Here is a 22254-nt window from a genome sequence, read left to right as displayed (position 1 = left end):
TGGACAACTTTGTTTACATTAAATTTAAAATGTTTTGCACAAACAAAAACAAGATTAAGAGGGAAGTACAAACCTGAGGAAGTCTTGACACCCAGTATTTCTGATAAAGGTTTCATATCTAAAATTATAAATTTGAGAATTATAGAATTACAATTATATGGAATTTAGAATTATATATTTTAGAAAGAACTGTGTCAAATTTGTAAGAATGCAAGTCATTCCCCAACTGATAAATGATGAAAGGATATGAACAGTTTTCAGATGATGAAATTAACACTATTAATAGTTATATGGAAAATACTCTAAATCACAAATGATGAGAAATGCAAATTTAAAAAAAAAAAAAACTTTTACCAGCTCAGACATCTCAGATTGGCTAAAAAAAAAAAAAAAAAAAAGTAATGATAAATGTTGGAAAGGGTATGGGAAAACTGAAGCACTAATGCATTGTGGGTGGAGTTGGATGATGGTGATCCATCCATTCTGGAGAGGAATCTGGAATTATGCCACAAAACTGTGCATATCCTTTGACCAGCAGTGCCATTACTGGGTCTGTATCCCAAAGAAATCATAAAGGAGGGAAAAGGATCCACAGGTAAAAAAATATTTGTAATAGCTCTTTTTGTGGTAGCAAAGATTTGGAAAATGAGTGGATGTCCATCAGTTGGGGAATGGCTAGCAAGGTGTGGTAAATGAAGGTAATGGAATATTATTGTTCTGTAAAAGGTTGAAACTCTGAGATGATGCACTGAGCACTTACGACTAATTACCAATTGGACAATACTCTATTAAAATATGCTTGGAAAATGGCCCTTCCCACCATTCTGTGCTGGCTCGATCTGTTGGTGTATACAGAGAATTGTGGGAAGGATTGGGGGTGGAATAAGACAAGGCAGAGGTACTTTGGTGGTAGACGAAAGGAAAGAAGGTTGTGGAGATCCTGAGTCCATCCTGTTCACTTCTAGCCCTAAAGACCAAGAATAAAGACCAAGGACTTTTGCTTATCCTGACTCTGGCTGATTCTAAGGCATCCAGGGTGCTAACTGGGTCTTCACATTGTTCCATAAAAAATTATGAATAAGCTAATTATAGAAAGGCCTGCAAAGATTTACCTGAATTGATGCTGAGAAAAACAAGCAGAACCAGAAATTCATAGTATATAGTCACAGTCAGAATGTACAATGATCAACTGTGAAAGACTTCGTTCTTCTCAGTGGTTCAATGATCCAAAGCAATCCCAATAGACTTTGGACACAAAATGCCACCTACATGCAGAAAAAGAACTAAGGAGACTGTAAATCAACATATGCTATGTTTCCTTCTTTTTTCTATTTTTTTTTAAAAAATCTCTTCCATGGTTTTTCCCTTTTGCTCTGATTTAAAAATAAATTTGTTATAAAGAAAATTGGCTTTAATCACCACATTGTTGAGAAGAGCCATCACAGTTGAGCATCACATAATCTTGTTAATGTGTATAATGTTCTTCGGCTCACTTCTGAAATCAGCCTGCTCATGATACTTTCCTTCTTCCCTTCCTCTCTCCCTCCCTCCCTTCCTTCTTTTTTTCTTTTTCTTTCTTTCCTGTTTTCAGGAAGATATGCTATTCAATCTACAAAATCAACAGATTAACTAGGTCAGCAGGTGAAGAAATAACATATGGGCTATTCAAGGGACATCATAACTAACTTCAAAAAAAGAGAGGTAGATATTTCTTGAATTTCACATATTCTGGGTCTAAGTTTTTATTAGTCTTATAATGATTTCCTGAATGTTGTCTATAAATAAGCTGTTATTGTATTTTCTAAGCAAGTATGGGCACAATCTATTGTTTTGTAAATGTGAGAATTCTGGGTTTTTATTTTAAACTTTCTTTTGGTTAAAAGTGAGTAAAAAGTAAGAACCTGAAATAAATGGCACTTTTGTCAAGGAATGAAAGAAAATAATATCTTTGGTATCCAGAACTTGCCTTGACTTAATGGTACAAGTTAGCAATGTGGTTAAACAATACCTTCAATTGAAACCATTTCTAGCCATATGAAAAGATGCTCCAAGTCATTATTAATCAGAGAAATGCAAATTAAGACAACTCTGAGATACTACTACACACCTGTCAGACTGGTGAGAATGACAGGGAAAGATAATGCAGAATGTTGGAGGGGGTTTGGGAAAACAGGGACAGTGATACATTGTTGGTGGAATTGTGAATACACCCAACCATTCTGGAGAGCAATTTGGAACTATGCTCAAAAAGTAATCAAACTGTGCATCCCCTTTGATCCAGTCCAATTCTTTTTGTACAGCAAAATAATGGTTTGGACATGTATACTTATTTTATATTTAATTTATACTTTAATATATTTAACATGTATTGGTCATCCTGCCATCTAGGGGAGGGGGTGGGGGAAAGAGGAGAAAAATTGGAACAAAAGGTTGGCAATTGTCAATGCTGTAAAATTACCCATGCATATAACTTGTAAATAAAATGTATTAAAAAATTTTAAAAAACAACAATACCTTCAAAATGAAATCTAAAAGTATTCTTTAAAAACTTTCATCTCAATATTGTCAGATATCTTTCAAAAGCCATCTGGACCCATCTGGTTTTCAAAAACCATTTCTAACTTGGCTGTTTGACAGCATTTGGCTCTAGTTCTTTTGTTTCTATTTTTCTTTTTCACTTTTTTCAAGTTGTAATTATTTATTTGACTTGGACTTTGAAATATTGTACGATTAGCCTGTGAAGGAAATAAAAAAAATGCAGGCGGGCAAAAATAGAGGGATTGGGAATTCAATGTAATAGTTCTTAGTCATCTCCCAGAGTTCTTTCGCTGGGTGTAGCTGGTTCAGTTCATTACTGCTCTATTAGAACTTATTTGGTTCATCTCATTGCTGAAGATGGCCAGGTCCATCAGAATTGATCATCATATAGCATTGTTGTTGAAGTAGATAATGATCTCCTGGTCCTGCTTATTCTAATTTAATAGAAAAAAGACAGAAAAGAAAAACGAACCAAAACAAATCAGAACATTGTTATGTGCCCAGCAGAATTACAATTACAGTTACTTTTCCACTGAACTCAGGATCGTGTCAGTCTGGACTGCTGAGAGTAAATCCTTAGTTCCCCGTTTGGGCATGAAAAGGTAATGTTCTGCTTAGTTTTCTGGAGGTCTTTGGACCAGCTTTCATTTCAGCTGAGTAATCACCAGGAGAATGGCCAGAGATAAAGTCCAAAAGTCTTTCTTGTCTCCTTCACAGTCTGTCTCTTTGCCTGGGGTTCAGCTAGCTTTCTGGAGGCCCTTCAGATGGGCCTTGGTCTCAGTAGGGAAAGCAAGAGGACAGGCCAGTCAACACGAGATTGATGAAGATGGAATGTCTCTCTGAGTCCAAAACCTTGAACTACAGCCTCTAGTCCTCTGCCTTCTCCAAGTCTGCACCAGTCTCTCAGGAGAGCCACCAGGAGCCTGACCAAAGATGGAATGTCTCTCTCACAGTCCTTGTTGGCTCTTATATGCTCTATTATAATTACATCATCGTAAGGGTCAATCTTGTGAAACTATATTAAGTACAACGTGCATGCACTGAACTAAGGAACTATGAATCACCCTACTAAAATAGATAACCATTGTCTCAGCAATTCCTCTGAGTTAACACCTTCTTTCAAGGACACTTCTCCAGAGTTCTGCCCTTTACACATCTTTACTTCCTTGCAGGCTGTATTTTTGTTCTCTGATGTACACTTTTTAAACTTTGTTCTATTTTTCCACTTTTATCCTCACCATCTCTCCCAAGCAGGCAATAGTTAAGCACAGTTATATTTAATAGATACACACACGTGCATACAAATGCAAACACACACATACATATATCACAGACCCACAATTACACACATCTATGTACAGAGTAACATGCATACTTATCTACATATACTTAAACACATGCACACACACATACATATATGTATTTGTGTATATATACACACACAGGCCCATTTATCCATATGTAAATATGCATCTAAAACAATATTAGTGCAGGTGACATACAATGTTTCTCTCTTAAATGAATCTTCAAGCTTGACTATATCTAAGATCAATGACTACTAGCTGTTACTTTTTTCTCTATGAAATTTGATGCCTGATCTGTGTCTTAGCATTTATACACATCTATTCTTTCCTGTCTCTAATGTGTCTTCTACTTTAATTCTGCTCCTTAACTTGTCTTGTGTTGGAATCCTAGTGTTAACTCAACTTGAAACAAGGTGATAACTCAAGGGAGATGTGAATTCACAAAGTTACAAAGTTTACTTTGTGAATCTCCCATACTTGTGAATTCCAATGAGTAAAGCTATAAACACAAGCATTGTATCAATTAATTCTACTTAGTATCTTGTTTCAGGTTCTGGCCCAAAACATCAACTCTAATGAGTTAACAGTTTGTAAAGATTCCAACAGTCTAGTTATTACTTAATAGCCTGCCCCCCTTTTTTTGCATTCCCCTCCACCTTTCTTTAGATTTTGGAGAATGCTATGCCCTTCAGGATATATATATACATAGAGTTGTCTATTTAACCCATCCCTGATATGAACAGGTTTTCAGAACTACCAGTCTTCCTCTCCCTCTAATGCCTCTGTGTCTATTCTTTCTCTGCATTTTAATTGTATAAATCTTTCTTTTGAGCTACCCAATTCTTGAGGTCATTTCCATGTAGTAAACATAATTTGTCCATGTCAAGTTCCTTTAAATTAATCTTGGATACTGGCTTTTATATGTAAAATTTCCTACTAAGTTCTGGTTTTCTATTAAGAAAGTCCTAAAAATCTGCAAGTTGGTGGAATGTTTATTTTTATTCTTTGAATATTATAGATAATTTTGCTGGATGTAATATTTTTGGCCACAGGCCTAGTTCTTTAGATTGCCAGTAAATCCCCCTGGATTGATGAATATTCCAACAGGTGATAAGAGACCTCATCTAGAGACTTGGAGATTTAGTACCTGGAAAGACTACTTGTCTTGGGGTTAGGTGAGTTGGCATCCTGGGGAGGGGAACTAGCATCTAGAGGATTAGGAGAGCATGGACATAGGGTTGAGAATGTGGAAGAAAAATAAAAGGACAAGAGATGGCAAATGAGGAGGCAATGTTCCCTTCAAGCATCTCTATCACCTGCAGTAATACACAGTATTTTGAAAGAAAGGCACCATGAAAAAGAAGAATCTCTGGGATTAGCTTAGTAGTAATGGCACAAAGCACCCACAAGGCAGAGGTCACAGTGGATATCTTGAAGACTTTTGATTATGTGAAGTGTACAGGGAAAAGAGAAAGATTAGAGGAGTAGAAGACCTATGAATCAAAGAATGAGAAACTAGGTAAAACAGAAAGGAAACAGAGAATGAGGAGGACAGAAATCCTCATTAGAAAGGGGAGAAAATGGATGGAATCAAAAGTGAATGAACAGGACCTGTTGAAGGGCAAGAGAGGAAGGGAAACTACAAAAGAACTAAAAAGGGATGAAGAAATGTAGAATGAGATAGAAGCAGAGGGGCCATGTAGCATCGAGAAATATATTTGTTTCTATTCCCACTCATTTTCTCCAGAGGTTTATCATAACCTTTCTAATATGTTATTAATCTCCATTTCTTTCTTGTACGTTTTGTGTTAGGTTTATCTAGTTCTGAAAACAAAAATACTAATGTGGTTTTCTTATTTCCTCCCTCAGCTCATTTGACTTTTAAAATATGGATGGCATCATTGGATGCCTATATGCTTATTATATATGCTTCATTATCTGTGGTACCTTTTAGCAAAATGTAGTTTCCTTTCTTTTCTGTTTTAATTAGTACTACTTTTGCTTTGCTGAAATTCTGATTGCTACCCCTGCTTTGTTTTGTGATATACATCTAACAACATTATACAAACAAAAACATTTGAAAGAACAAGAACTTTGAAAATTGCAAGGGCTCTGTTCAATGCAATGACCAACCAGGATTCTAGGGGAGTAATATGAATGCATGAATGAATATCTATTATTCAGCATGACTGATGTGAGAATTTCTTTTGCTTGACTGCATATTTTCTATCAGAGTTTGATTTGTCCTTTCCTTTTTCCAATGAGTGAGAAGTGTAAGGGACAGAATACAAATTCTTGTCAATTGGAAAAAAAATTATAAAATTAAAATATAGGGGGAAAAAAGGATAACTCACATTTGTAAAGTCTCACACCAGTTACCAAGAAGCAATTCCACAAATGTATTCCTAGGATGGAAGTTTCAATGGATTGACCACAAGCTTAGCATGAACAACCACTAGGATGCAGTAATCATTTTATTGCCATCTTGGGCTGCATGAAAAGAGGCAAGGACAGGTACAGCATGATCCCTCTGTGTTCTTATCAGACATCATCTGGATTGCTGAATTCAGTTCTGGGTACCAGGGTTTAAGAAGATCTCCATAAGTTTTAAGGTATACAGAAATGCACTTCCAGAAGTGTGAAGAACCTTGAGCTCAAGGTACAGGAGGACTTTTCTCCTGCTCAGCCTCAGAGGTTAAGGCTGGCAGCCATGAGTAAAAGCTACAAAGAGGGTAATGTAGGCCTGATGTCAGGAAGGTTTGTAACAATTAAAGTGGGCCTAGAGAGGAATGGGCTATCCTGAGACATAGTGGGTCCCCCTGTTTGAGGCCTCCAAGTATTGTCAATGAAAATCAAAGAAAAGAGAGCTGAAGTTCATGGGTTATCAAAATGGCAGGACCATTTATACCATTTGTGATGGCAAAATGGGGAATAAACTGGATGATAATAATAATAATAAATTTGCTATTTTACTAATGAGAAAGTCAGTGAACTACCTGGTATATTTCTGCAGTTGAATTTGAACCCAGTCCTTTGTGACTCCAAGCTCAGGACTGTATCTACTGTGCCTCCTAGATGAACTTCAATAGGTCATTTTCTAATTGTTGACTTCATGTTCCTAGCAGAAGACTGAAGTAGGAATGTCTGAGATAGCTGAATTGAGGAAACAGAGCTCAGGCAAAGGGATATTAGTTATTATTCATGATTTCTCTGCAGTATGGACTATCTTATATCGAGAAAGATAACTCTTATATGTGAAAGCCTTTCCACACTGGTTATATTTATGTTTCTCTTTGACGTGGATTACCTGATGTAAAATAACAGCTCTTTTTTGCCTACTACTTACATTCATAAGGGTTCTCTCCAGTGTAAATTCTCTGATCACTAGTAAGACTTCCCCTTTTTTGTAAAAGGTTTTGCATATTGAATTACCTTTATAAGATTGCTCCCTAGTGTTTAAGAGTGCTCTATTCTGGATAATCATTTTGGAAATGGTTACATATATAAGATTTCTTTTCAGTGCATTCTCTGATGTCTAGTAAAAGATTCCATTGTTATAAAAGCAGGTCCCTAGTAGTTACATTTATAAAGTTTCTCTCCAGTGTGGATTCTTTGATGTACAATAAGAGCTCCCTTTTTCTTGAAAGTCTTTCCACACTGGTTACACTTATAAGGTTTTCTCTCTGGTGTGGATTCTATTATGATCAGTAAGAGTTTTCCTTTCTGGAAAAGCTTTTCCACATTCATTACATTCATCAAATTTCTTACCAGTGTAGATTCTCTGAGGAACAGTAAGAGTTCTCCTTTCTGTATAACATTTCCCCACTGTTTACATTTATAAGGTTTCTTTCCACTGTGGATTCTCTGATGTAGAGTAGGAGAATCTGTTCTTATAAAAGTCTTTCCACACTTGTTAAATATATAAGGATTCTCTCCAGTGTGGATAGTCTGATGTATAATGTATAATAAGAGCTCCTTTTTGTCTAAAAGTCTTTCAACATAGGTTTCATAAAATTTCTCTCCGGGTTGATCTTCTGATATCCAGTAAGAGATTCCCTTCTTGTAAAAGCCAATCCAAACTAGTTACATTTAAAACATTTTTTCCCAGGGTGAATTTTCACATGCACTAAAGAGATTCTCTTTCTGTAAAAGCCTTTCCACACTGGTTACATTCATAGTTTCTCTCCAATATGCATAACCTTATATCTAGTAATCATATATACATCATATACATATATATATATATATATATATATATATATATATTTTTTTTTTAAGCCCAATATTAAGTGATATTTGTAACGGACCTTTGAGTACATCTGCCATTTAATGCAATACTTGTCATGAGCCAATAGAAATATAAATCTTTTAAATAATAATTGTAATGATACAGAATTCTGGAGAAATTCTTACAACAAGCTGTTAACTCAGTGGAATTGATAAGACATTGGTTATCTAGGTTAGCATGGTAATTAATAGTTCTCTAGTTCAGTACATGTACTTAGTACTTAATATAGTTCTAATAGATTCACACCTTTAATTATAATAGAGTATATAAGCTGGAACAAACTCAGCCAGAAACATGCATTTCATCTCCCACCACCACGGGGAACTGGAACAGATTCGGGGAAGACAGAGGACTAGAGATTGCAGCACAAGCTCCCAGACTCAGGGAGACTTCAAGACAGAAACCATTGTGGTGGTCCTCCTGCCTTCCCCACAAAAGCCAAGACACATTCCAGAGGACCTCCAGAAAGGTAGTCCAGGCCCCAAGCAAGGAGACAAGACTGTGACAGAGACAATAAAGATTTTTGTTCTTTATCTCTGGCTATTCTCCTGGTGATTACTCTGCTGAAACGAAGGATGGTTCAGAGACCTCCAGAAAGCTAAACAGAACCTTACAAACCCTAACCTGAATGCACCATTAAAGTTAAATTACTTTCCCAAAGCCATAGAGATACAGAACATAAATTCAACCCATGTCTTCTGATTCCAAAAGGAGGGATCTTCCCATTCCACTAGCATGCTTTTCAAGCAGGTGACCAGAAGAAAAGGAAGGCTCCAATATGCCCAAGAAGCCTTCTGCTATCCCAAGGCAACTTTTATTTTCCTTTCCTTACCCTCCCTCTAGTGTTAAAGGAAGACAATGCTAAGTATAGAAGGTATCAGCACCACATCAGCTTCTCCCAGTATTCTGTCCCTAATTCATTTTCCTCCTTGTTTTAATGCCTTTACATTTCATCATAGAACTGGTAAAAACCAATCAGATTTGTATATAAAAGCATTTCCACACTGGTTATATTCACAAGGTTTCTCTCCAGTGTGGATTCTCTGATGTCCAGTAAGAGATGCCCTTTTTCTAAAAGCCTTTCCACACTGGTTACATTTATAAGGTTTCTCTCCGGTGTGGGTCTTCTGATGTACAATAAGAGTTCCCCTTCTTGTAAAAGCCTTTCCACACTGGTTACATTCATAAGGTTTCTCTTCAGTGTGAACTCTCTGATGGTCAGTAAAAGGTTCCCTTCGTGTAAACGTCTTTCCACACTGGTTACATTTATAAGGTTTCTCTCCAGTGTGGATTCTCTGATGTACAATGAGAGCACTCTTGCTTCTAAAAGTTTTTCCACACTGGTTGCATTCATAAGGTTTCTCTTCAGTGTGGATTCTCTGATGTATACTAAGAGTTTCCTTTCTCCTAAAAGTCTTTCCACACTGGTTACATTCATAAGGTTTTTCTTCAGTGTGGATTCTCTGATGTACACTAAGAGTTTCCTTTCTCCTAAAAGTCTTTCCACATTGATTACATTCATAAGGTTTCTCTCCAGTGTGGATCTTCTCATGTACAGCAAGAGCTCCCATTTTTGGAAAAGCCTTGCCACACTGGTTACATTTATAAGGTTTTTCTCCAGTGTGGATTCTCTGATGTGTAGTAAGAGTTCCCTTTTGTGTAAAAGCCTTTCCACACTGGTTACATTCATAAGGGTTCTCTCCAGTGTGGATTCTCTGATGTGCTGTAAGAGGTCCCATTTGTGTAAAAGCCTTTCCACACTGGTTACATTTATAAGGTTTCTCTCCAGTGTGAATCCTGTGATGTACAGTAAGAGCTCCCTTGTCTCTAAAAGCCTTTCCACACTGGTTACATTTATAAGGTTTCTCCCCAGTGTGGGTCCTCTGATGTACAGTAAAAGCTCCCTGATTTCCAAAAGCCTTTCCACACTGGTTACATTCATACGGTTTCTCTCCAGTGTAAATTCTCTGTAAATGTCTAGTAAGAGCTTCACTTTCTGTGAAAGCCTTTCCACGTCGGTTATGTTCGTAAGATTTCTCTCCAATGTGGATTTTCTTAAGTGTATCAAGGATATCTTTCCAAGTGAAGTTAGCAGGACCGTCACTGATGAATCTTGGTTTGAGAGATTGTACCACTGAAAGGCTTTGCTCTGCAGTATGTTCCTTCATTTCAAGTCTGATCTCTTTTTCTGGGGAAAAAAAAAAAACAGAACAAAGAATAAAACAAAGACAGACACTCCACACCCACACACATGCATGCAGGGATGTGCTCCCAGAGACTCACTCAGATCCACACATTTATTTCACCTTCACTCTATCAGTAGAAAAGAAATTTAATTATTTCCTATTTCCTCAGATAAAGAGCCAAAATCCTAATGGGGAAGAATCAATCAGTTAAAAATCCCATTATCTGACATCCTAAGAATGATTGAATTTCTAAATGAGCTTCATGCACAAATATATTGGATCCTCACAGTAAACCTGTGACAACACAGAAAGTGACTTCATTCTCACTGGGAGCACAGCTCAGGCCATCAGCTCAGAATGCTTGAATGACTTAACTCAAATCCCAGCAGCAGAGACTGGAATTTGCACCCTGTGATTGGAAAGCTCTCCCTATAATATTTGACAAGTTAACTCCTTTGTCAATACTTCCTGTGAGTTTTTTGTGATCACTTTCAATTTTTTTTTCTATTATATTATGTGAAGTCACATTCAGAATACTAAGACTTGTTTGTTGCATGTTGATTTTTCATGTTTCATCTAAGGCATAAGTGATTTTGTTCTGATCCATTATGTGTTTTTCATGTAGCCACTAATTACTTTTTTTTTTTAAACAATTATCATCATATTCCCTTAGTTATCCTTTTAACAAACACAATTTTTAAAAATTCCCCAAGGGATTTAACCCAAACATTTGTCAGTGGCACCTTAAGTGGTAAATTGTCCTCTGGGACATGTATGTGCATCTATCTACATTACCAACTATCTTTCTGCAGTGATTTCAAACTGCCATGATCAGAAATACACAGCTTTATGAGATCATGCAGTGATTACATCAAACTCTGAGGGACTCTGAGAGCTTCTAAGTGCAACAGATTCTTTCAGTTTCTCAATTTAACATTAAATTGTTTCTAAAATTCCAGAAAGTTTGAACATTCAAGTACAAATGGCCACAGGCACGAAAGGACCCTCAGTATCTGTCTCTCATTGCACCAGAATAGTTCTCTCATTCCTGGGTTACAAAGTAATCACTTCTCATCAAACCATTAACCACCAGATCTAGATGTCTGGCTTTCCATTCTTGCAGCAGTGAGGGCAGGCTACCTGAAAACCATGATCCCTAGCAATGCACAGTAGAAGCCATCATGAAATCATCATGGAAGTCTACAACCTTTCTTCCTAAATGGACTTAAAATGCCACTCACTGAAATGCTAAGGTCATTTTCTAATTTGAGCATATCCTCTGTTTATGTTACTCTTCTTCTACCGCAGTTTCTCAAAGGCATTGGTTGGCAACAAGGGTTAGTCAGTAATAATGTAGCCACTTTAACCAAGGTAGAAAAAACAAAAATAGCTGATGAAATTCTATCCTTTTAAAGGTTGCTTTGCATTATTAAACTTTACTACAGAAAATAAAAACAACATTTGTGAGTGACCTTTCAATGAATTTGTGTACATTATTAATACAATACTTGTCATGAGCTAATAGAAATAGAAATCTTTTTAATAATAATTAGCAATAAATTTAATTAATTTTCAAAAGTGAAATTCTATGTCTACATGACAGCTTGCCTGATTCTTCTATTTTCCATATGTGGGGAAATGTTCATTATATCAGCTTCAGAATCAGAATAGAGTTGGGGGGGGGGGGGGGCAGTGGAAAAACTATAGATAGGGCTTGGAATCAGTAAAAACCGGGTTTTCTTCACATCTCAGAAGCTTGCTGGTCCAGTTATAGGACCTCTGTTTTCCTCAGTTTATCTCTAAAATGAGTCTAATGCTAGCACCTAATACTTAGGGTTGTCATAAGGATAAAATGAGACCATATTTATCTAGTGCATGGCACACAGTAGGTGTCCTACAAATGCTCACTTTTATTTCATGTTGACTGTTTCCTCCCCAATTGTGCTCTCATTAAACCACTATTATCCTCACTAATTAGTGACTTCCTAAGGCACTACATTTAAACAATTTTCCTGGTCCACAGTCAGTTTCTATAGAGTTGCTAGTAGATTGTCTCCCCCACAGTCTGTGACCTCCACGAGAACAGATGTCCCTTGCATCTCTTTCTGTTCCTGGTGCTTAGTCCAGAGCTCGGCATGGAGCAGGCACATAATTTTTCTGACTCAAAGTCCTAAGAAATGGCTCACCTCAGACAACCTGAGCCCTTTTGGCTCCTTCAGGAGAATTCCACTGTCCCAGATTCCAAGCAATGACCCTTATAGGACCACAGATGATCACTGGGAGTTGGAACCCACAAGGCCATGGAGTGCAAGCCACTCATTATATAGATGGGAAACTATGATTCAGTGACTAGTCCAGGAAGCCAATGACAAAACATATCTGAAAATATTCCAAGGCTGCTCTTCCTCCCCCAAACCAAGCTTTCACTTCATGGTGGCTCCTAGAAGTCTCTTGTAAGCACAACTCTCATGTCCCTGCTTTCTCCTCACTCACCTGGAGAGCAGCTCCTCAGGCCTTCTGGGTGCAGCATCCAGGGGACTTCCCTTTGCTCAAAATAAGAGATCACATCTTCTCTGGGAACTGGAAGCCCTGGGCATGGAAAACAGTTAGGGACAAAGGAGAGAAACTTAAAATTTAGTTCTCTTTAGGGAATGGGGTGAGGATCCAGAGCAGCTCCATTTTTGAGGTTTACCCAATTACATTCAAACATGTGAATCTATGGTCAGCCATTCATGCTTATAATAACAGTTACCCATGACAGTATTTGCTCCATCATGCTGTTATACAATGTGTTTTGAAAAAGAAGCAAATGCTCTTCTCCCACCTCCTATCTTCTTAGGTTCCATTGTGGCAGAAACTTCTAATCCCAGACCTGGGTACAAAGGGTTCTTGGGCCTGAGCGACCTCAACAAGATCAAGAGGGACCTTAGTCCTGGAACCCCTTCTTCAGAGAAGGACAGACTCATTCCAGAGTTTCCATTACCTAGAAATTAGGTGGAGCCGGTAGGGGAGTAGAGGGAGACATGGGCATACAGGAAGGAGTATCTGAGCTTAGATTAAACCTTGGATATTTAGTAGCTCAACCCCTTGGTAAGTATATTAAAGTGTTTGTCTCAGTTTACTCTCAAAAGGAAGTAACAACATCATCTAAATTACAAGGGTGATATGTTGAATAGACATAATATTTTATCTTTAATTTAAAAACAAGCATTTCCATAATACATAATGGACCAAGAAATGCAAAATTTACATATACAAATTGCTATTACTTTCAAAAAGACAACAAAATTATTAATGTTTTTCCTTCATTTTCCTGCCCCCACCCTAGAGGTGTCTGCCATGACAGAGAAATACATATGGTATACCTATGCATATATTCTTATACACATATATATTAAATTATGTTCTACATATTTCTAGTCATCTGGAAGTAAATAGCATCTTTGTTCATTTGCTTTTTCCATTAATTTTAAAATTTGTATTTTTAAAGAATGCATATGGCACAGCCCCTGGCAAAGAAAATGCTTGTTCCCTTCCATTTCATTCCCACTACCTGTGCTAAAATTTGAGAGCAATAAGAAAGAAGATTAAGGACAACTTCCTGTACTGGGGACAACTAGGTACTAGGGGCTAAAAATTAATGGCCATTAAAAAGTAGAATATTCCAAATGCTAGACCCTTCCCAAAGAACAAGGGGTGTACAGGAAAGCTGCCTGAGCCCTGTTCAGAGCTTTGCCAGACAAATTCGAGTCAAGTTAGAGTCAGCCAAAATGACCTCTGAGATGCGCTTCTATCATCCAATGTAAGGACATATAGGAGGACCCTCTTACTAGGACACAGCTGAGCAGCACTTTCTATATTCTGACTAATGCTGCCTCTCCTCCCCCTCCCCCCCGCCCCAAACGCTGCACCGTAGGGAATGACGATATGTAGATTCAGAGTTACCCAGGGAAATGTCCTTACCCAGGGACAGCAGGTTCCAGGCATTCTCCAGCATGACCTCCTTATACATCTCCTTCTGAGAAGGGTCCAAGAGGCCCCACTCCTCCTGGGTGAAGTCCACAGCCACATCCCTGAATGTCACCCACTCCTAAAGCAGCAAAAGTCATGAGATGTAGAGTTCAGAAACATTTCAGAATTAGGTTTAGGGGAATCCTACCCCTTAATTTACAGCAGGAAACAAAGCAGAGAAGGAATCTGCTCAAAGGTGAGACCATTTCTAAGTGTCAGAGTCAGCTCCTGGAACCAGGGTGAGTAAGAGTCTGACTAAATTTTGCCAAAAGTAGATTATAGTGTTGTGACTGATGGTGTGGGATTTGTCACCAAGGGATGGCAGGCATCAAAAGTGGCAGGCATCATATGAAGAATTCACCATGGCCATTTCCTCTGGGAAAAGGAGGATTTATTGAGGGAGTAGTTTACAGACCAAGTGAAGGGATACAAGAATAGTAAATACAAAACCGAGTGGGAGAGCCTATCAAAGACAAGATCCTCAGTGGAACTCACAATTACCCAGTAGAAAGGGAGCCCCCCATGAGGTTGGGGCCCGCCCTCAGCTGGCAGGCTAATCCTGAAAGGGTAAGTTATCTGTAAGGAGAAGTGGGGTTGGGAAGCAGTGGGAGTTAGGGGAGATAGCACATGGCATTGTGGGTAAAGAATAATTCACCAAGAGACAGAGTGCCCCTGCTGACTGAACAATGGGCCACCACAGGATGTCCCAAAGGAGGTTTTGTCTGGTATGAGACAAAGATTACTCTAATCCAATGTGAAGCCATCTCTAGGAGCAAAGAAAAAATTTCTTATATGCTCTCCAGAAGAGTATTTCCCCATTTGGGCAATCCACGTGGGGAGATAAAAGTGGATACAAAGGTTTAGAGTAGGGCTTATAGAGCTCCAGCACAGAAATCCCCCACCCACCCTGCTGATATTCAAGCCTACTGGCTGGGCTTCAGGACATACAATCTAAGTAAGACAATCTCCTTGGGAAGCTAAAAGGAAGACAATTAATTCAAACCTCCCCTTACTTGGCAATGGAGAGTGGAGGGGTTTTCCAGTAAGTCACTCAATTCTATGGGAGGTGAAACCTGGGCCTGTGTTAGCTTTGAGGTGGAGGAGCTTTGTTTAGTTTCCTGAGAGAGCTCACCCCTTCCCACGCAGATGGATAACTGATCTCTGATTCCTTACCTCCCCTGCAGGAGAAGCTACTACAAACCTCTTTCCTTTACAAGCATCCCACAACCCCCTTTACCAATATAAGGTGGGGTAATGCACTCCCAATCTGCTTTAAAGGAGAAAGCTCAGCTGTCTCCTCATTACTCACTGGCTCTTCTTTGGAACTTTTCTGGCTGAGCTCTCCACTCTTTCTCTGAATTGAAGGCCTCCTTCCCACCCATTCCCCTTTCCATCCTTCTGGGCTGATTCACATCCTTTTGTGAATTGCCAAGTGAAGGGGATAGAGAACTTACTCTTCCCAAAGAAAATAAAAGAGAACAGGCTGGAAAGGAAAATACACAAAAGTGAAGGACAGCCTGGGGGAAGTGAAGTAAACTACAAATAACATTCAAAGAACATCTCTCCCTTGCTGGAAGCAAGGAAGTACACTGGAAGGAAAGACAGCATGCCCATGCTTAGACCCCCAAGAAGTTCCCCAGAAAGGCACAACTAGTTTTAGAAATGGACCCAATCACGAAAGAAATTCTGGACAGAGAAAATGAAATTCCAATGGGAAGAATCCACAGATCACCCACAGAAAAATCAAACCCAGAACAAAACCCAGGGCTACAAACTGCCAGCCTGGCAGTTCATTCAAAAGTACCTACAAGCCTTGAGACAGATCTTCTCATACAATGGAACTGACTGAATTTCCAACAGTGGCAAGCAAATGCAAACCAAGGAGCTAAGGGGAATGAATGGAAGAGTGGATTCCAAAGAGTAGTGGAGCCGAGGATGCAGGAGAATGTGGAAGAAAGGTAAAGGAACAAGACAGGGTAAGTATCAGGTGTCAATGTTCCCAGTTATGGAGCCATGTTCTCCCTGACATTTGTTGTGATACACAGTATTCTGAAAGGAAGGCACCATGGGAAAGAGGAATCTGGGGGATTGGCCTAGATCCAGTGGCAAAAAGCATCTATAGGTCAGAGCTCAGAGTGGATACTTTGGGGGCTTTGGATTGTATGAAATATACAGGGAGAAGAGAAAGACCAAAGAAGTAGGGGAACTGAGCCAGAGAATGAGAAATTAGGCAAAACAGAAAGGGAAGATGAACAATGACAAGAAGGAGCAATCCTCCTTGGAAAGGAGAAGAAAAATGGATGAAATTTTAAAAATTAACAAACAGGATTAGTTGAAGGACAAAAGAGGAAAGGAAACTACAAGAGAACTAAAAGGAAAGAGCTACCTCTTCTACATGAAGAAATGTAGAATGAAATGTAAGCTGAAGAAATGAACAAATGTTTAAAGCAAGTGGAGATAAAAACCTCATGGCATCTTCAAAATGGTGTAACAGAGGAATATGCGTATTGCTTTGTCATATATGGAACTTCTATAAAAATTAACCATTGGGATAAAGACATCCCCCCCACAAAGGTAAATAGACAGAAATAATTCATACATCCTTTCATTTCCTAAAGAAATAAAAATAAAAATTGATTCAGGGATCACTGACAAAAGATAAAAACCTAAAGGGAGAACTTTTGTTGACATATTAAATAATGACTAGGTCATAAACCAGAAATTATCAGAAATGATAATATTGAAAAAAAAAAAAGAAAAAGAAAAAAGAAAGAAAAGAAAATGATTAAACAATATTCCCAAATTTCTAAGAATCTACTAAAGTAGTCCTCAGAAAAATAAATTAATAAACCTAAAACAAGTACAAATGTCAAGATATTAAAATCTCAATCAGTCAAAAACACAGAAGAGCAGGGCAGCATTGTTCTTATTGTGTTGACTGAATAACCACTTTTATAAAGAGACAATCCATAAATAGGTTATTGCCAGCTTCACACACTATTCCCCATGTCAAGGGAAATGGTTGTGATAGTTGATGTTGGTCAGGTCTCAATGGACTGCACTCACCTGAGGAGGTCTGAGGCTCCCAGGGCCCATTCCCTCTGGCTCCAGGCTCCCTCTGTACAAAGAAAAGTAACCAAGTTGACTCCATTTTGTGAAGTTCCTCCAACTGGTCTCAAGCTTTCTCTACCTCAGAGTCATGCTGCCCGCACTCTTAATTGCCCCACCAATGTAGCAACCACCAAAGGCCAGCATAACAGGTCACACCTAATGCAGTGTTCCAGTTGGTTTTCTGGAGCTCTCTGGACCAGCTTTCATTTCAGCAGATTGGATTTATGTGCACCTGTTTCAAGTGAGCCCTTTCAGAAAGCCACTAATCTGATTTGACGTCCTATTTCCTTTGGTGTTTTCATCTCCCTTTCTGAGGTGTCAGGGAAGGTGTGATCACCTTTTCTGGGGGGGTTCTCACCTCCTTGAGAAGTCAGGGAGGTCATGACCACCCTATGTTCTAAAACAAAAGAAAAGGAGAGATGTTGGAATCTTTACAATCTGCTAACTCATTAGAGTTGATAGATTATTGATCTGATTTACAAGAAGATATTTTAGGCCAGAACCTAAAACAAGGTACTAAGTAGAACTAATTGATACAATGCTTGTGTTTGCATCTTTACTCATTGGAGTTCACAAGATTGGGAGATTCACAAAGTTAACTGTGTAACTTTGTGAATTCACACCTCCCTTGAAGCTCTTAGGGCCAAAGAGCACTATGGGAGAAAACCCATAATCCCTCTCTCTCAGATCCCCACAATTCCTCTCTCTCGTATAAAAAAAACAGACAGAGGCTCTCGGACAGATTTCACTGGAATTACATGAAGAGTGGAGCTGGCTGGAGGCTGAAGAAAGCAGAGGCAGAGGCTGAAGGATAAACCTTTGGATTTGGAGACATTCGGAGGGAGCTCTTGGAACCAAGCAGAGAGATAGGCCTGTAAGAATCTAGCTATCTGGGCCCAAGGAAAGAGACAAGACTTGGAAGGAGAAATAAACATTTGTATTTTTACCAGCTGGCTGCATTTTGGGTGATTATTGATCTGAACTGAACCCCAGAAAATCTCCTCGAGAAACCTTCTCTTGTAGAGAGAACTATTATATTAAAAGGAAGAAAAAGAACTCCACAGCAGAGTTATACAAAGTTGTCAGCTTCTCTCTTCCAGAGTCATCTAAGTTCAGTAGCAAGACAAAAGTTCTGGCAATGACCCAGGATGCAGTAGATGGCCTATGTGACTTCTATGTCTGATCTAAGCTCCTGTTTCAGCCACCTTCAAGGCAATTGGAACAAATTATCATCATCCACCCATTCTTCCCAGGAATGTCTTCACAATTTGAGTGCCAGGTAGACACCAAGGTGGATAAGCAGCCCTGAAAAGAACTTTGCAAACCCTCACACCAGAGGTGGTGGTCCTTCTTGAAAACTCCATATATCTATGTTGACTGACATAAAACCAGGAAAGATAACAACAGACCAAAACTGGATTCCATAATTACCTTAATGGGCTAAAATAAGATTCCAGATTAAATAAGATAAAACAATATGGTTAAATGTCAGGTTTTCTTTAAAGCATACAAATAAAGGCTGGGAGGAGATATGATTAAATACAAGTAATAAAAAGGTATAGGGATTTTTACTATTGTATTCGAGCACCTAGCACAGTACCTTGCTATTATATGTATTTACTATATCTTTATTGTGTTATCATAATATTGCCCTGTAATTATTTCAGGTGATTTCATTTCATCTCCAAAGCTAAACTGGACATTTTTATCCTAAAGGTAGAAATTTCATCAACTAGAGCTAAAAATTACCCTTAGGTAAAATGAACTGCCTTGATAAATAGCAAATTCCCTATCACAGTAGGCATTCAAAGAGAGGCCGGATGATTATTTATTCAAGTCAATAATGAGAAATTTGATCCAGGTAGTGTTTGTTCTAGATGGCTTCTGAGGGAGCCTGCTCAATCTTCCACTGAACTCTGGACTTGTAGCTTCTTCCTCTGAAAACTCTTCTCTCCATGTAATTTGGCTGAATTCTCTCTGAGAGCCTCTGTCTGTTTCTTTTATATGAGAGAGATACGGGTTTTCTCCCATAGTGCTCTCTGACCCTAAGAGCTTCAAGGGAGGTATGAATTCACAAAGTTACAGTTTACTTTGTGAATCTCCCATACTTGTGAACTCTAATGAGTAAAGGTATAAACACAAGCATTGTATTAATTAGTTCTACTTAGTACCTTGTTTTAGGTTCTGGCCCAAAACATCAACTCTAAAGAGTAAAGGTGTAAACACAAGCATTGTATTAATTAGTTCTACTTAGTACCTTGTTATAGGTTCTGGCCCAAAACATCTTCTTGTAAGAGTAGATCAATAATCTATCAACTCTAATGAGTTAGCAGTTTGTAAAGATTCCAACATTAAAGTGCAACTTTTTTATTGTCTCCTTGTCTTGGGCTAGGGTTACCTTGGTCTCAGTGGAGAAAATGCAGGAGGACAGACCTGCCACCATGGTGGTGTGAGATGGAGTGAATGAATCGGGCTGAGTTTGTCCCACCTTAAATACTCTAATAATTACATCATCATAGGTGTCAATCTTATAGAATAGGTGTGAATCTTGTAGAACTATAGTAAGCACTAAGTGCATGTACAGAACCGGAGAACTATTAAGCACCATGTTAAATTAGATCACCGCTGAGTATCTGTTCCACTGACTTAACACACCTTGTAAGAATCCTAGTTTCAAGTACAGAGTTCTGGTCCATAATTCCTAAGGTTTTTAATCCTGTACTTTTCTGAGCACAAGATAACCTGGAATCACCTGGAAAGTCCAGACAAAATCCAGTCTAGGACAGAGCTCCGAGGGTTCAGAGAAAAGAGGGGCCAGGGATGGAAGGGGAGGGTCTGGGAGGCAAGACAGACGGTCCTGGCATGGAGGTCAAGGCCACTAGAGAGACAGAAAGCTCCAGGAGGAGAGCTGAGGCTGGGAAAGAGCTGGGGAGGACTACTGGGACGCTCCGGTGGAGCCTGGGCTTGGAGTCTCTAAAGGAAAAGTGCAGACGGAGCCACAAGCCGGAGGATGGGAAGCAGCCCAAGAGCCCGGCTTCAGTTAAGGGGGAGCAGGAAAGAGCTTTGGTTATTGGGTCCAAGGTGGGCTCCTGGGGGTAGGAAGGCGGGACTCGAGGATCCCTAAAGGGACTGAGTCTGAAGGCTCCTGATCAGAAGGCTGAAATCACGACTCCCGGATTCTTAGGGGCAAAGTCTGAAATCCCGGAGATAAATCTGGGCAGCGGGAGCCAGCAAGCTGGGGTAGTGGGGAGCTCATCTAGCAGCAAGGCTTAAGGGGATGCTCAACCAGGTCAGAGGAGAAGACCCAGAGGGCGGGACACCCCGCGGAAGCCCACAAGGGTGGGGAAAACCGGCTCCGACCTACCTGCGAGATGCAAGAACGGTTCTGGCTTCCAGAAGACAAAGCGATCGGGGCTGCCGGGAAGGGAGGACGACCAAGGGGCAGGCGGAGAGACAGCAGGTCCAGGATTTCCGGCTTCCCCCAAACCACTCTTCCTGGTTCTCCTGTCCATCCCCCAGGAGGGTGGAGCCTTCTTCTCCGCACCCTCTAAGGGCCAAGACGGCAGGCTATGACCCCCCGGCACAATGGTCTCTTCCGACCCCCCTCTCCTCCCAGGCCCACCCACTTCCGTTACTGCTCTTTTTTCAATCTCCCCACCCCCACCCCGCTCCCTGGAGCTTCCTCCACTAACTCATCTGGAGCCTCAGACTCATCCAAATGTAATTTTTGCTTTTACACGTCGCCAACTTTGACTTCGTGTTGTCATGCCAGAGGAGCTGAGGCAAGAAGAGACTGCTTTTTAGTCTTTCATTTGTGGAGCGTTTAGGCTAGCCGACCGAGTCATTCATGTTCAAAATCCGAAATCGTGTTCAAAAATCATTCGGTCCCTAGTGACTGAGGGACAGCGTTTACATAGGATTCAGAAGCAAAAAGAAAGCGGTGAGGTCCTCAGGCAGCTGTTGTTCCAAAAAAAATGCTATTTCTCACGGCCCCATAACGGGATGCACACAGTGATGGGGATGGGTTTGGGATGTACACAGTGGTGGGAATAACAGGATGCATACAATGATAGGAAAGGGCTTACGGGGACCTTCCAGGATCAGTATTTGGGGGAACATTAATTGATCTTTTCTGTGGAAGCACCTCCCATGTGCGCTGCCCAGCTAAGCAGAACAGAAATAGGCAAGGTCACTACGGTCACTTCCATCTAGTGTGTGAGGCTCATGAGAAACTTACAAGGTCCTTTTTAATTCAGCATCTTTTCCCACTTTTCCTTTTCCTTGTCACCTATCTTTCTATGGTCTGCTCCTTTTTGGGGTGTGTGTGTGTGTGTGTGTGTGCATTTTTCCAGTCTATTTCATAACTTCTAAAATTCCTGTTAAAGTTGGGCTGTGATCTGGGGCTAAGGGGACACTTTCCCAAGCTTCTTGCCTTAGGGCTTGGAGTATGGCTGGTGGCCTGTCTGGCTCAAAGTCCTGCTTTGCTGGGGGGCAGTCTGACTGCTCCTTCCTGACCCCAGAGCCACCTGTGCTGGACAGAACCTTCCCAGGATCTCAGTGAGACAGAGCTTTCCTGCTGAACTTCTGGGCTGGAAACATGTTTCACCTTGTCCTTCTGTTGGTTCTCCCTCCCCGGAATTCATTCTGAGGCATTATTTCATAATCTGAGGGGAACCTGGTAGAGTTCCCACCATGCTCTGTCATCTTAGCTCCACCATGTTGGTTATTCTTTGGACTGGGAAGCAGGTGTTCCGGAGCATGCATTGGGAGTCGGAACTGAGTAAGAACAGGTCATTGGAGAGGTTTGATCCTGGTA

At 39.8% G+C, this 22254-nt stretch overlaps 1 protein-coding gene across 3 annotated transcripts in view; it reads right to left on the bottom strand.

Moving 5' to 3' along the window:
- The window catches only part of LOC127545924 (zinc finger protein OZF-like), a 115761-nt gene that overhangs the window by 66877 nt on the left and 26630 nt on the right, over window positions 1-22254 (bottom strand). Inside the window, exons 1-5 of one of the 3 annotated variants that reach the window (XM_051973439.1) lie at window positions 20803-21067; window positions 17394-17445; window positions 14280-14406; window positions 12810-12905; window positions 8151-10318 (exon numbers count right to left, since the gene is read on the bottom strand). In XM_051973439.1, coding sequence (XP_051829399.1) covers window positions 9084-10318; window positions 12810-12905; window positions 14280-14406; window positions 17394-17423 — 1488 coding nt within the window. In that variant the 5' untranslated portion in view covers window positions 17424-17445; window positions 20803-21067 and the 3' untranslated portion in view covers window positions 8151-9083. Of the gene's footprint in view, window positions 1-8150; window positions 10319-12809; window positions 12906-14279; window positions 14407-17393; window positions 17446-20802; window positions 21088-22254 lie in introns of those variants that run through there. The other 2 variants (XM_051973440.1, XM_051973438.1) reach the window with 2 other exon arrangements.

The sequence above is a fragment of the Antechinus flavipes genome, chromosome 1 (genome assembly GCF_016432865.1).
Source record: "Antechinus flavipes isolate AdamAnt ecotype Samford, QLD, Australia chromosome 1, AdamAnt_v2, whole genome shotgun sequence".
NCBI classification, from domain to species: domain Eukaryota; kingdom Metazoa; phylum Chordata; class Mammalia; order Dasyuromorphia; family Dasyuridae; genus Antechinus; species Antechinus flavipes.
This window is presented reverse-complemented; position numbering and strand designations above follow the sequence as displayed.